This window comes from Coffea eugenioides, chromosome 9 (genome assembly GCF_003713205.1).
Source record: "Coffea eugenioides isolate CCC68of chromosome 9, Ceug_1.0, whole genome shotgun sequence".
In the NCBI taxonomy this organism is placed as follows: Eukaryota; Viridiplantae; Streptophyta; class Magnoliopsida; order Gentianales; family Rubiaceae; genus Coffea; species Coffea eugenioides.
Genome location: NC_040043.1, coordinates 397,619 through 410,736, shown reverse-complemented (window position 1 = coordinate 410,736; position 13,118 = coordinate 397,619). Strand labels below are relative to the sequence as shown.

The window sequence follows — 13,118 nt, the reverse complement described above, 5'->3', positions numbered from 1 at the left end:
GGAACCGTTTAAGTCAAATTCCTTCCCTACTTTACTAAAATCAACTAATTAATTAATTAATTTATTCATTTTGCAAAACTCTTCAAACAATATAGTACAATTTAGTGAAGTACCGATGCCTTTTCGATCAGAAATACCCTTACATGCATTTTTTTTTTTGTGCACAATGGTACGTATAAGAGTTGTCTGGTTTTATGTGAACACGGTGCTTAGGCCCAAGTTGACGGACTGGAGATCTGATTTTTTCCTATTGTGCCAGAATTGTGACTGGTCGGAGTAGAATTGACTAAATTGGCAAAATTATTGAAAAATAGTGAAGAATCTCAAGCTTGACCCCATCATGATGCGTGACAAGTCGAAGACGAGCTCCAATTTTAAGATTCGTGGCTTAATTTTTTTTTTTATAGAGGGGTAATAACGTAGTAATGTTAAAAAGTCATACTCGTTCATTTTCTATATTCGAAGGATGACTCTCCTAATCTAAACAAACAAATGGACTAAATGATCTATATGAAATGCAAGTATAAATGATATGATACAAACATATAGAGGGAAGGGAATAATAGTAGGGGAAATATCATGCAAATAAAAACAACCAGCACAATTGGATTGCATCACTGCTCTAATATCAAGTTAAACTGGCACTAGAAATGACAGTTTAATTATCCTTTCTCAAACAAGATCCACCGTAAGCAATTGGAATCAACTGGATATCAATTTTTGGTCTGATTGTCACACCAAGGTTCTCAGTCATGTCAAATTCTTCTGGCTTAAGTTCACCAGGGAGCTTCCAATCAAAATGGAACAACAACTGTGCAAGTGCCAACTCAATCACTGCTTGAGAAAATGATATGCCGGGACAAATCCTTCTTCCAGCGCCAAATGGGATGTACTCAAAATTATTCCCTCTGTAATCAATTTCCGAATCAAGAAATCGCGAAGGATTAAATTTCTCTGCTTCAATCCAATATTTGGGATCTCTTCCGATTGCCCATGCATTAACGATTATGTCTGCCTTGGCTGGTATGTCATAACCATTGATTTCGCATTGCTGACCACATTCTCTTGGCAACAATAGTGGAGCACTTGGGTGAAGCCTCAGAGTTTCTTTAATGATTGCATGCAAGTATTTGAGCTCATGAAGGCGTGATTCATCAACATTCCCTTTGTCATTGTATATACTTCTCACCTCATGTTGTGCCCTTTTCATAATTTCCGGATTTTTAATCATTTCACCAATTGCCCACTCCATGGCTGTTGATGAAGTCTCGCTGCCAGCACTGAAAATATCCTGAAACATACAGAGAGACGCATATCCATGAAGTTTACAACTTCTACTTTCAAATCTCTCGGTTAATTGATCATCTGCTGCTTGACTCAAATAAATTGAAAGCAATATATGAATATTTTACTCTTACGAAAAGCCAAAAAAGGGTAAACGACAGAATGATTTTTATACTGAGAGGTAAAAGTCAATGGGGTTGAACTTTTTGTCTCTTTTCGTTTGCCTGTTTGTCATGAATTGGGGTTTGATTCCGGATTTTCCTTTCAATAGTTTGGTTAGGGCACAAACAATTAGGTTATCGTAATATGGGGCCATTTGAGTCTTGTTAAATCCTGTATTAATAGTATATTGTTTACTCATAATTGACCATATAGTTTTAGGATACTCACAGGCTCGCGTTGGATATAGGCCTATCCCAACAACTTTAAAACCCTATTTAATAATTCAATTCAATATTTAAATTCAATAAGTTCAGATTTTAATATATTTTGATAACCAAACTAGAATATCTGAATTCATTAAATAGCAATGAATTTTCTAAGCAAAATTTGCTCCAAAAAATAAGTAATAAACTGTTCACTTATCACTTAATGTGATATATACTCAAATGTATCAAATTTAGTACTTAACAATTCACTAACTTAATAAATTTAGATTTCAGTTTTATTAAACGCAACCCAAGCTTACTACTTTGTGAAATCATTTGGTGCTGATTAGTTTCTTTAGCAAAGTCAGAAGCCCACTTTGATGTTTTTTTCCCCTTTCTTTTCCTTTTCTGGATTGTTCATTAATTTGTCAGCTAGTTAAGGAGTAATAATTAGTTTACGAAACTGGCTACCACTAAGTCTCATGTTCTATTTTAGGAAAAACGTTCAAACTTCAAACGAGTGCTGTCAAAATTTGGTTATACTAATTACTAGATCTCAACTCATTACAATTCGCAATCAACAAAAAGTAAACAAAACTAGATGCAGTTAGTTGAGGTTAATTGAATCCTAATTACAGATTTTTTTTTTTTTCTGTCTGAGTTGCAAAGCTTAAAAGAATAGTAGTGAGTTTTACTTACAAGGATAACTGCTCTGACGTTTGTATCAGTTAGCTGAGGTTCAAAGTCCCCACGTTTCTGAATTTTGAGAAGAACATCAACAAGATCATCCTCCTTGCCTTCTCCGCCTTCCTGTTTTGCCGACTCTTGCATTTTCCCTTTATGCTCATTGATAATACTTTCAAGTATTCCATTAACTTGCCTGTGTACTTTCTCAATCCTAAGTCTAGATATGCTCATCAACTCAAGCAACTTGACTGAAGGAAACATGTCAGCTAAACTGAACTCTGATGACAGTTTATTGAGTTCATCCTGAGTTTCTTTGAATCTTTCTGTGTCTTTGTTCCTTTTCCCAAATGCTGCGCGGCTCGTGATGCTGTAACTGAGAGAGGCAACGGTTCTGCTTAGATTGATAGTCGACCCCTTCTGAGAAGAAATCGATTTAATGAGACTGAAGACTTCATCTTCTCTAATTGCTTTGAAAGTTTGCACGCGTTTTGGACTGAGAAGTTCCATGGTGCAGATTTTGCGTAATTCTCTCCAATATTTTCCGTAGGGAGAAAAGATCAAATCAGCATAATTAAAAGAAAAAATCTTGAATAGGAGACCATGAGAGGGTCTCGAGGCAAAGATGATGTCGTTTGTTTTATAGATCTCCTTGGCCAGTTCTGGGGAAGTGACGATGATGGTTGGAGTTTCACCAATCTTTAGGTGCATCAATGGTCCATAAATATTGGCCAAGTCTCTGAGCAAGTGATGGATCTGGGAACCAAAGAGTTGATGAATGTTTCCTATGATAGGCAGTGGGTTAGGCCCTGGGGGAAGCCTTAATCTTGAGTTTTTCTCTGAGGGCCTTTTGAGAATTTTGACTGCCAAGAAATAGAAAAGAAGGAAGGCAATGAGGAAAAGGATAACCTCCATTGAAGACTGAAGCCAGAAATGTGGAACTTGGGTGTTATTTGCTTACTGAAGCATAATATTGATTTTTATAGATGCTGATGAAGCTATCTGCACCACGTATTTAGTTGAGTATTCCCTATCTGCACCTACAAAAGCACACAAAATAGACCCCAAAAATTTATAAAAAAAAAAGAAGAAGCAGTCATGCGTGGTTAAAATACTCGTGTACCCTATCTTAAACAATAAAATAGAAACTCATTTTGTTTAAATAATAAAAGTGAAATTCACTCGTCATTAGAAAAATCCTCTGTTGAATAAGCATAATTTGCCTTGGGTTAGCGTAACGTCTCTCCAGAGGCTCACAAAACGCAAAACCGCCACGAAATAGCCCACCCCACCCACTGCCACAACCCGCCCCTCCTCACTCCTCCTTACCATTGTAGTACCAAGTTTCCATGCCCCCAAATCTCACCTTTCACCAACTCTCCTTCTACCCCTCTCTCTCTCTCTGTCTCACTCCAAGGAACGTCACTGTGTTTGCTGGAAAAATTACCCCTTTTTTTCATTTTCCATAGCTTTCTTGGTCTAGATTAGAAAAAAAGAACCTGCATTGTATCAGCTCATCTCTGCAGAAATCTTGAGAAAATGTGGAATCTTGCAAAAACCCATTGTGGGATTTTGAGTTATGCTGGGATTTCGTGATCTTCTTACAGGGTTTTTGTGCCATGGAGAAGCAAAATAGGCTTGTCGATAAGTCACATTTTGGTGTGAAAAGACAATGTGAAGGGTGAAAGTTTGAGTATCTGGTGTCTGAACTGTGTGTATATGTTTGTGTGTGATGATGGTGGCTGCTGTTTCTGGTGGAGGAGGAGCAGCTTCAACAACTGGCCCACAAAACCCCAAAACAATTTCTCGAGATGAGACTCCAACTCACCAAAGAAGACCTCCACTGCTGCCTTCTGAGAAGGATAATAATGGTATTGACAACCCAAAAAGGCCTAAATCAAGAGTTGTTTCTTCAAGGTACATGTCCTCTTCTCCTTCCACTTCTTCAAGGTACTATTATTGTCGAGTTGTAATTAGTTTGTTTTACTTTGTTTTAGTTTGCTTGTAATTCTATTAGAAGAAAAAAAAATTTGGCATTTATAATTTCAAGAGCATATATGAATTGGTCAACATTCAATAGCTCTTTGTCTCTAGTGCACCTCCTTAATTTGGTGATTTAACAATGGAAATGTCCACGTGTCATTTCATCTTTAGGACCGTCAAGAAGCCAGCCTATTATTTACAATTTGCCTGGAAACTTGATATGCGAATTGGTGTAACCAGGGGGATTAAAAAACCAAGACCAAACAAATTAAAGATCTGATTTCAGCGGATGTGATATCCAAGCAAAAGGTTCTTAAATAAAGAGGGCATGGAGGGTGGAGCCGTGGAGGGTCACTCATCACGGTTATTCATATTTTATTTCCGGGTTGTGTTTCTCCAATAATTATGTATCATCATGGTGGTGATTTGCACCAACTGTCGACTGATCAAGCATACCTCCATTGTTGAATTCGATTCCTAGGTTTTGTTAAGTGTTTTTTATCCCATATCGAAAATTTAACAAAGAAACCTCTCCTTATTGTGGTTGTTATAAATATAGTGGGTTTAACTTAGTTTAAGTGTGTTAAAGACACTAACCCAAGTGTCATATAGACCAGTTTAAGAGAGTTTTAGGGAGCCCACACCCCTGTATAAGAGAGGAGTTTTGGTTAGACATCAAATCAAAAGAGCAAGTCATGAGTTTTTGGGCCATTAAGCATTTAGTGCTATTTAGAATCTTTTGTGCTTTTAGTTTTAAGTGCCTTTTGAGTTTAGAAATTATTTTCTGGTTCTTGTATTCTCTCCTTTGTACTCTTTTTCTGTTATAGTAAATCTACTACTCATTCATCCGTGGACGTAGATCAGTTTGACCGAATCACATAAATTTGGTGTTTTTCTCTGTTTGATTTATTTGTTCTATTATTGTCATTATTGAATTGTCAATAACCCCTATTATTCTCGTTTATCGATTTTCTGGGACAAGACCTAATAGATTTTGATTTTGTTGACAAATTCCGATGCGTTGGCAACGTGGGTATTATGTAATCTTCTATGGGTGAGGAGATTCCTTTCTGCAGGCAAGGCATCTATTGTTCTTGTTTTTTGCGAGGCAAACTCTGCTTCTGATAAACTTGCAGCGCTTGATTTACCTACAATAAGATTTTTTCTTCAGTTTTTGAGCTGCCGCTGGCTGTAAAGGCAGCTTCGTTTCTAGATAGTTTGCAGGTACCTTTTACTAGGGCATATAATGTAAAGGAGCACTGCTCCTTATTTATTTTTATTTTTATTTTATTATTATTATTTGTTGCATTCTGATGAGGTCAGGCCTAGCCCTACTCATGCTTGTACCTTTCTTGGGTGTTTAATAAAATTTGGACTGACATTCTACTCCATATATGGGGGTTTGCTAAAAAATAATAATAATAAAACCATACCCCGTTACTTTAATCGATTTGTCCTATTTTCAAGAAAATTTTATGATTTATCGAACATAAAATACTATTTAAATTTGGCTTGACTAGTTAGCGGATTATACATGAACGAATTCTTATCAAATCGAACTCAATTCGAGTATCGAATAATTTAGTTTATCTGTCAATTCTAAAAATAAGTGAGAAAGAAAAAAGAAAGAATACAGTAAAACTAATGAAGAGGTGGTGTCTAATAGAAAATAGCCTATGATTCCGTCGTTTGTGGTCGTGTCGCCCCTACAATTGCTCTGTACCTCTTTAAAACCCCATCAAAATTTTCTAATTGTGCGACTTCACCTTGCAAAACTCTAGAGTGTGTTTGGATAGGAGATTATTTGGGATAATTTTTTTTTAAAAATACTGTAACACTTTTTAAATGTGATGTATGTGAGATAAAAAGATAATGCTGCATTTTTTTTGCTATATTTAGTACTGCATCATGGGAGTCTAGAAGCGTAGTGCCGCATTCAACGGTGGAGTCAGGACCAAGTGTCAGTGCGAAAGGAATTGGACAAGATTGTATACTTAAAATCAAATTAAAAAAAATTCTTTTTTAGATTTTTGTTCTGCTTCCTATAATTTTTCTTATTCAAGTAGTAACTAAATATATCTCAATTAGTAATAGTTTTGAAACGATTGGACCACAGAAGGGATATTTCAAAGAAAGAAATTAGTTGTTTAGAGGTGACTAGTTTTCAAATGATAAGAGGTTAATATCAACAGATAAGGGTATTTTTGAAAATTGAGGGGAGACAAAATCTAAATTTTTATAAAATTTCAAATCTGGCAAACGAATCTGAAAAGATTGAGAATTGACAATCAGTACTCTAAAGAATTGACAATTGACAAAGACTAAAGAACCAAATGACAACGGTGACAATCGGTACTCTAACCAGATCTTTTTATGGTTTTATTGGTTTAGGAGGGCCTTTTTATATACTAGGAAACAATGGTGACAATTAAATTAATTCATGCTCAATAATCAGATGATATTTTGGGAGTAGAGAAGCGTGACAAATGTTCAGGCCGAAAACTCTTTTTTCCTTCTTACGTAAATTCAGGCACCAAAATCCTTTGATGCTCGTGTCACTCCATTGTTTCTCTCCTCGCCTACTCTGTCTCTTTTGAGTTTTTTTCCATGCTCAATCTGTTTGTTCTCTCTCTCTCTAATGCATTTCATCAACCTGTTTCAGTCAAGGATATCTTTGCAAAGAATATCTGTCTTCTTCAAGAAAAGGCTGGAAACTAAGAATGGAGGCCATAAATCGTCATTCTTTGATCGGTCTAAAAGGAAATACCACTTTTCTGCATAAGAAACAAAATGAGAGATGTAACTTATACGATGGCAGATGTGATCCGATTTACGTTTCTTTTTCTGTAAATAAATTGCACACATAAAAAAAAAGGAAAAACTGAGATTAAAAGTATCACTAACAGAACAGTAATGTCTTAGTAAAGTTCACGGAGTATGCCAAACATCACCGCAACGGATCTTCTGTCCCACACCCTATGCCATTCTTGCAACGGGACTTCACACTTAAGTTATGTATAGGAAAAAAAATTCTTGCATTTTTCCCTCTTGTTGAAAAAGCATCTATTTTTCTACGCATTTCTCAAAATACGTCAATTGATACACGCAAGAAATAGGCCAATTCAGCAGCCTTTAGTTCAATTTCTCGTGGAGTCAAATTTTCATCAGTACGAGTTAAGGGAATGGTCCCCTGGCCTCGAATTTTCATATAAAGGACATGGCGTGCAAAAATATCCTCTTCAACTTCTATTCGAATGGACTGAATATCTTTTATAAGGAATTTTAGGAATATGCGACGATTTTTTCTAGGAAATCCCCAACGAAAAATACATACTATGCCTTCCTTTCTATCGAATCGATCATAACCATTGCCTACATTCCAGGAAATTGTTCACCACAAATAGGAGCTAATAAAGAGACCTGCGATTCCGTAGAAAGACATGACGATCCCTTGTGGAAAAAAAAACGATTTGTTGAGACGGAAAAAAAGATATCAAATTTCTACCAAGATAACTGGAAATTCCAACCAATAAGAATCCTACTGAACCTACAAAAAGGATAAAGGCCCAGCAGAAATTACTTATTTTTCGAAACCCCTTTATAAGTTTTATCCATATATGCTCTGATTGCAAACTCATACTTGATCCTATTACATTTTATTAGAATTGAGAGAATACTTCAAATTTTTTTGACTTTACTTTTTTTGTTTCCGAAGTAAGTCTCATCAACTAGCACTAGTCTGGTTAAATAAATACAACAGCTTCAAAAAAGCAATATATATAGTAGAAAATTAAAAAATACAGCAAAAAATTCATAAAAAATCTCATTTTTTATCAATTTTGATTTTTTGAGTTTGTTAAATTTTTTGTAATACTCAGTAAATAGTTATTGGAACTTAAAGAAACAAAAAAGAACTAAAACATGATATTTACGTAGGAGAAATTGTAATATAATAAAAAGTGGGACAGAGAATGGCATAGGGTGTGGGACAGAAGATCCGTTGGCAAGCACTGTGAAGTGAGGCAGGTGCATGGCAGATTTTAGAGTACAGAAAGTAATAAAGTTCATAAAATCTTTATTTTAGGTACATAATCAAGGTAAAATTATAAAGTAGTATCATAGACGGGATGACGAGTATTAGCATAATTTAGGCATCCCTGTAAAGCCTAGTCATCCTTTATTAAACAAGAACCAAGATAAGGAATTGGAATCAAGTGGAGATCATTTTTTCTCCTAATTGTCACGCCAAGGTTATCAGTCATGTCTAGTTCTTCTGGTTTCAGGTCACCAGGGAGCTTCCAATCAAAGTGGAACAACAGTTGTGCAAGTACCAGCTGAACTACTGCTTGAGAAAATGATATGCCTGGACAAATCCTTCTTCCAGCACCAAATGGGATGTATTCAAAGTTATTGCTTTTATAATCAATTTTAGAATCAAGAAATCGCGAAGGATTGAATTTCTCAGCTTCACTCCAGTATAATGGATCTCTACCAATTGCCCATGCATTCACAATTACTTGTGCCTTGGCTGGTATGTCATAACCATTGATTCTGCATTCTTCAGTGCATTCTCTTGGCAACAAAAGTGGAGCATTTGGATGTAGTCTCAAGGTCTCTTTGATGATTGCGTGCAAATATTCGAGCTCATGAAGGCGTGATTCATCAACATTTCCTTTGTCATTATATAAACTTCTTACCTCACATTGTGCCCTGTTTATTATTTCTGGGTTTTTAACCATTTCAGAAATTGCCCACTCGATGGCTGTTGATGTAGTCTCACTGCCAGCACTGAAAACGTCCTGAAACATGAATAGGAACGTATATCAATGAAAACTACAATTTTTTCTTTCTTTCAGATATCTAAATTAATTCATTGTCTGATGTTTGACCAAAATAACTTCAAATTAAGTGGCATTGGATTATTTTGAATTGCTTAATTTGGAAAAAAAAAAAAAAAAGAAATCTCGGATGTTCTCTTGCACCAAAATCGAGCGTAATTACATACCATATATTTGGTCTAATAGCCAACTTAGTCGTATGAGTTGACAAGGTTAAATTTACATCCAAGTTGTATCTATACATTTATACCAAAAGTTATAAAAATTACATGAACTGATCTGAATTGAATAGAATTCAACTTTGAGACTGCTAATCTGTATAACAATCATTCTATCACAACAGAACTAAATTTAGTACCAAGAAATAGGACCAATTTGTCGGCTAGCTAAGAAAATCATAATTTTGTTCACATAACCCGCCACTGTTAAGTCTCATGTTCAATCCTAGGGAAGAGGTTCAAACTTGAAACTAATACTGTCAAAATTTGTTTATTAAAGGGTATCTCAACTCCCTAAAAGGTTAACAGATCCCAAATCATCACCATCCCCAAAATTGAACAGATAAATCAATAATATACATGTTTTGTCCCTTTAATCCTAGAAACAATTACAAAATTTTGTCAAGGTGCAAAGCTTAAAAACCTAGCGAGTTTGAGTTTCGCTTACCAGGATAACAGCTTTGATGTTTGTATCAGTTAGTTGAGGCTCGAAGTCCCCACGTTTCTGAATATTGAGAAGAACATCGACAAGATCCTCCTTGCCTTCTTCACCTTCCTGTTTTGATTCTTGGATTTTTCCTTTATGCTCGTCGAGAATATTTTCAAGTATTTCGTCTACTTGCTTGTGTATTTTCTCATAACTTGACCTAACTGTACTCGTCAATTGAAGAAACTTGACTGAAGGATACATGTCAGCTAAGCAGAACAAAGATGCCAGCCCATTGAGTTCATCGACAAAGTGCAAGAATCTTTCTATGTCTTTGTTTCTTTTCCCAAAGGCTGCCAGGCTTGTGATGCTATAAGTGAGAGAGAAAATCCTTCTGCTTAGATTGATACTCGATCCCTTTTGCAAAGAGATCGATTTGATGAGATCAGAAACTTCATCTTCCCTAATTGCTTTGAAAGTTTGCACCCGTTTTGGACTAAGAACTTCCATGGTGCAAATCTTCCGAAGTTGTCTCCAATAATTTCCATAGGGAGAAAAGATAATATCGTTATGATTGTAGGAAAAAATCTTGAATGTGACACGATGAGAGGGTCTTGAAGCAAATATGACATCGTTTGTTCTATAAATCTCTTTGGCCATTTCAGGGGATGTGACAATGATGGTAGGAGTTTCACCAAGCTTTAGGTGCATCAACGGTCCATATTTTTTGGCCAAGTCTCTGAGCAAGTGATGGAATGGGGAGCCAAAAAGTTGATGCATATTTCCTATGATAGGCAGTGGATTAGGCCCCGGGGGAAGCCTCAATCTTGAGTTTTTTCCCGAGGAGCTTTTAAGAATTTTGGCTACCATGAAATAAAAGAGTAGGAAAGCCAAAAGGAAAAGAATGACCTCCATTGCAGGCTGGAGGGAGAAGACTGCAATGGGATGTTGTTTGCTTAGCGAAGTGTCTATTTTTATACTACAATTTGGTAGGCAAAGACAATTGGAACTCCTATTTTAGCATCATCAAGTCAAATGTTTTTCAACTGATATTATATTACTTGCAAGCCAAGTATTGGCGGCTTAGAATTACCAGATAACTGGAGTTCCATTTTTAGCAAAATCAAGTCAATGTTTTCCGACTGATATTACTTGCAAGCCAAGTATTGGCGTCTTAGAATTGACTGGGGATTTTCAAAAGCTCTTGTGATTCGCTCTTTCAGACCCTAGTGCTCTGTCTTCATCGGTTGATTTAGTCGAAATGTCTTAAGGTTTATTTTATGTTGACTTGTAATTAGAGTCGTCAAAACATGCCCACCTAACTAAATCTATCCATACCCACGTACAAACAATTGGGTAGATATACTTCAATCTTGTACAGTTAACTTTAAATAAATGGATTACTCAGTTATATCCATTTATTAAATAAGTGCAATTACGTAATCCATCAAAACCAAAGAAATCCAATTTAAATAAAACTCTCTCACTAAATCTCTCTATCCATTATCGGTACACACATTCATCATCCCAGTAAAACTAGGGCCCTGTTTGGAACCCAAGTTTTTTGACAAGTTTATCTGCTACAAGTTTTTTAAAAACTTTAACTATAGTAACCTCAAAAAAATTTTCAAAATTTTTAAACTATATACTTCAAAATATTCAAAAATTTATACACTTCAAAATTTTTTTTAAAAACTTCTACAGTAAGTTACAGTAAAGTTTTAAACAAATATCCAAAAAACTCACTTACTAAACGGGGCCTAAAGTTGTTAAAAAACTTGGAGTAGACAAACTTGGTCAAAAACTTACTTGCCAAACAAGGCCATAGTATTTGAAAAACTAGTTTTTGAAAAACTAAAGGATCCAAACAGAGTCATAATTTTTAGGGGTGTAAAACCGACATAAAGAAAAATTCAAGGGTAGTTAAAACAAAATAAAAGGCAGAAAAAATGCCAGAAAGCTTTAGAAACAGGAAGCAAAAATAGAGAAAGCAACAAGTTGAAATTCAACCAGGTGTTTAAGATAAAACTAAGACGATAGATTGTAGCACAAACTTACAAGAAGTAAGAAGAGAAAACTCTCAACTCTCATCTTGGTTTAGACATGATCTCAGAATTTTGTAGTTTTATTGTTTTTACACTTTTGTTCTTTTTTTATTATAGTTTTTGTTTTATAGAAAATTTTATTGTATTGAAGTTTACCGCACTTGTATACTCCGGGGTCTAGGCTTCACTACTGCTCTCTCTCTATATTCCTTATTTTTTAGTCCATCTATCATTATACCTAACTTCGCATTTGGGATATCATATTTTCATACCATTTCCATGTAATCCTTGGGGGGAATGGCATAATTTCATGAATCAGAAAGATAAAAAGTGATCATACCAATTGGGTAATTTCTTATGCTCTTTATTCAAGGCATGAAACATGCCTATCTTTTGTTCAATGAAAGCTTTCTTATCCTTTCCATTAGCAGCTGAACAAAGTCTGGAGGTCAGTTCTTTCTTAATTTTGTGACATATTGAAGGGGAAAAAGAAAAAAAAAACTTTGTAATTGGGCTTCATGCATGGACACTATATGTAAATATTCACATCTAGTAATCGGATTTAAAGACTGCTATACATTGGCAATTAAGTTTACAAATGATAGGAGTCTAGGATTTGGGTTTTATTTACTTAGTATTTAGTACTACGTCATAGGAGTCTAGATAAGGCTGTCAACGAGTCAGGTTTGGATCCAAACTTGGCTCGGATCCGGTAATTTTTTTCGAGTATGGGTTGAGAAATAATTTCGGCACTCAGACCTGGACCCGTACCCATTTATTCTAACAAAAAAGTGGGTCGGATACAGAATATAGGTTTTCGACCTGTATCTGACCTGAACAATACATTAATAATTATAAAATATAAATATTTCTAAATACATTCTTTTACTAAATTAACAAAAATATTATTTTACCAAATTAATCAAATTACCCGTATCCCAGATGAAGCATCTAAGAAATTAGGATTTGAAAGATACAAACTTGTTTAACCAGAAATGCATTCATCACAGTTGCATATAAGTGCTTTTTACTAAATATCCTGGAATCATGTTGGGCCTTTTTGCTAACATGAATAAAAGAAAATGAATGATACATATTGGGCCTTTTTCTTTCCTGGTAACACAGACCCGACCCGAGACCCATCGAATCCGGTTCCAAAATTTTAAGCACAAGACATGTCGGGTATACGAATTGGGTCTGAGTCTAGTATATTAAAATCGGTCTAATCCAGAATTTTTAATTCTAATCCAAACCCAACCCGTTGACAGACC

At 35.3% G+C, this 13,118-nt stretch overlaps 2 protein-coding genes across 3 annotated transcripts in view; both read right to left on the bottom strand.

The window, feature by feature from the left end:
* LOC113781975 (tabersonine 16-hydroxylase 2-like) overlaps positions 1 to 3,267 on the bottom strand; it is a 13,145-nt gene extending 9,878 nt beyond the window's left edge. The window contains exons 1-2 of one of the 2 annotated variants that reach the window (XM_027327877.1): positions 2,352 to 3,267; positions 479 to 1,291 (exon numbers count right to left, since the gene is read on the bottom strand). In XM_027327877.1, coding sequence (XP_027183678.1) covers positions 659 to 1,291; positions 2,352 to 3,251 — 1,533 coding nt within the window. In that variant the 5' untranslated portion in view covers positions 3,252 to 3,267 and the 3' untranslated portion in view covers positions 479 to 658. Of the gene's footprint in view, positions 1 to 478; positions 1,292 to 2,351 lie in introns of those variants that run through there. The other variant, XM_027327878.1, reaches the window with a different exon arrangement.
* A 5,110-nt stretch (positions 3,268 to 8,377) lies between these two features.
* LOC113783705 (tabersonine 16-hydroxylase 1-like) lies at positions 8,378 to 10,717 on the bottom strand. Its single transcript, XM_027329913.1, has 2 exons — positions 9,824 to 10,717; positions 8,378 to 9,118 (listed from the first exon to the last, which is right to left on the bottom strand). Exons 1-2 carry the CDS (start codon positions 10,715 to 10,717, stop codon positions 8,486 to 8,488), a joined length of 1,527 nt encoding a protein of 508 aa, XP_027185714.1. The 3' UTR covers positions 8,378 to 8,485.
* Positions 10,718 to 13,118: the final 2,401 nt, after the last annotated feature.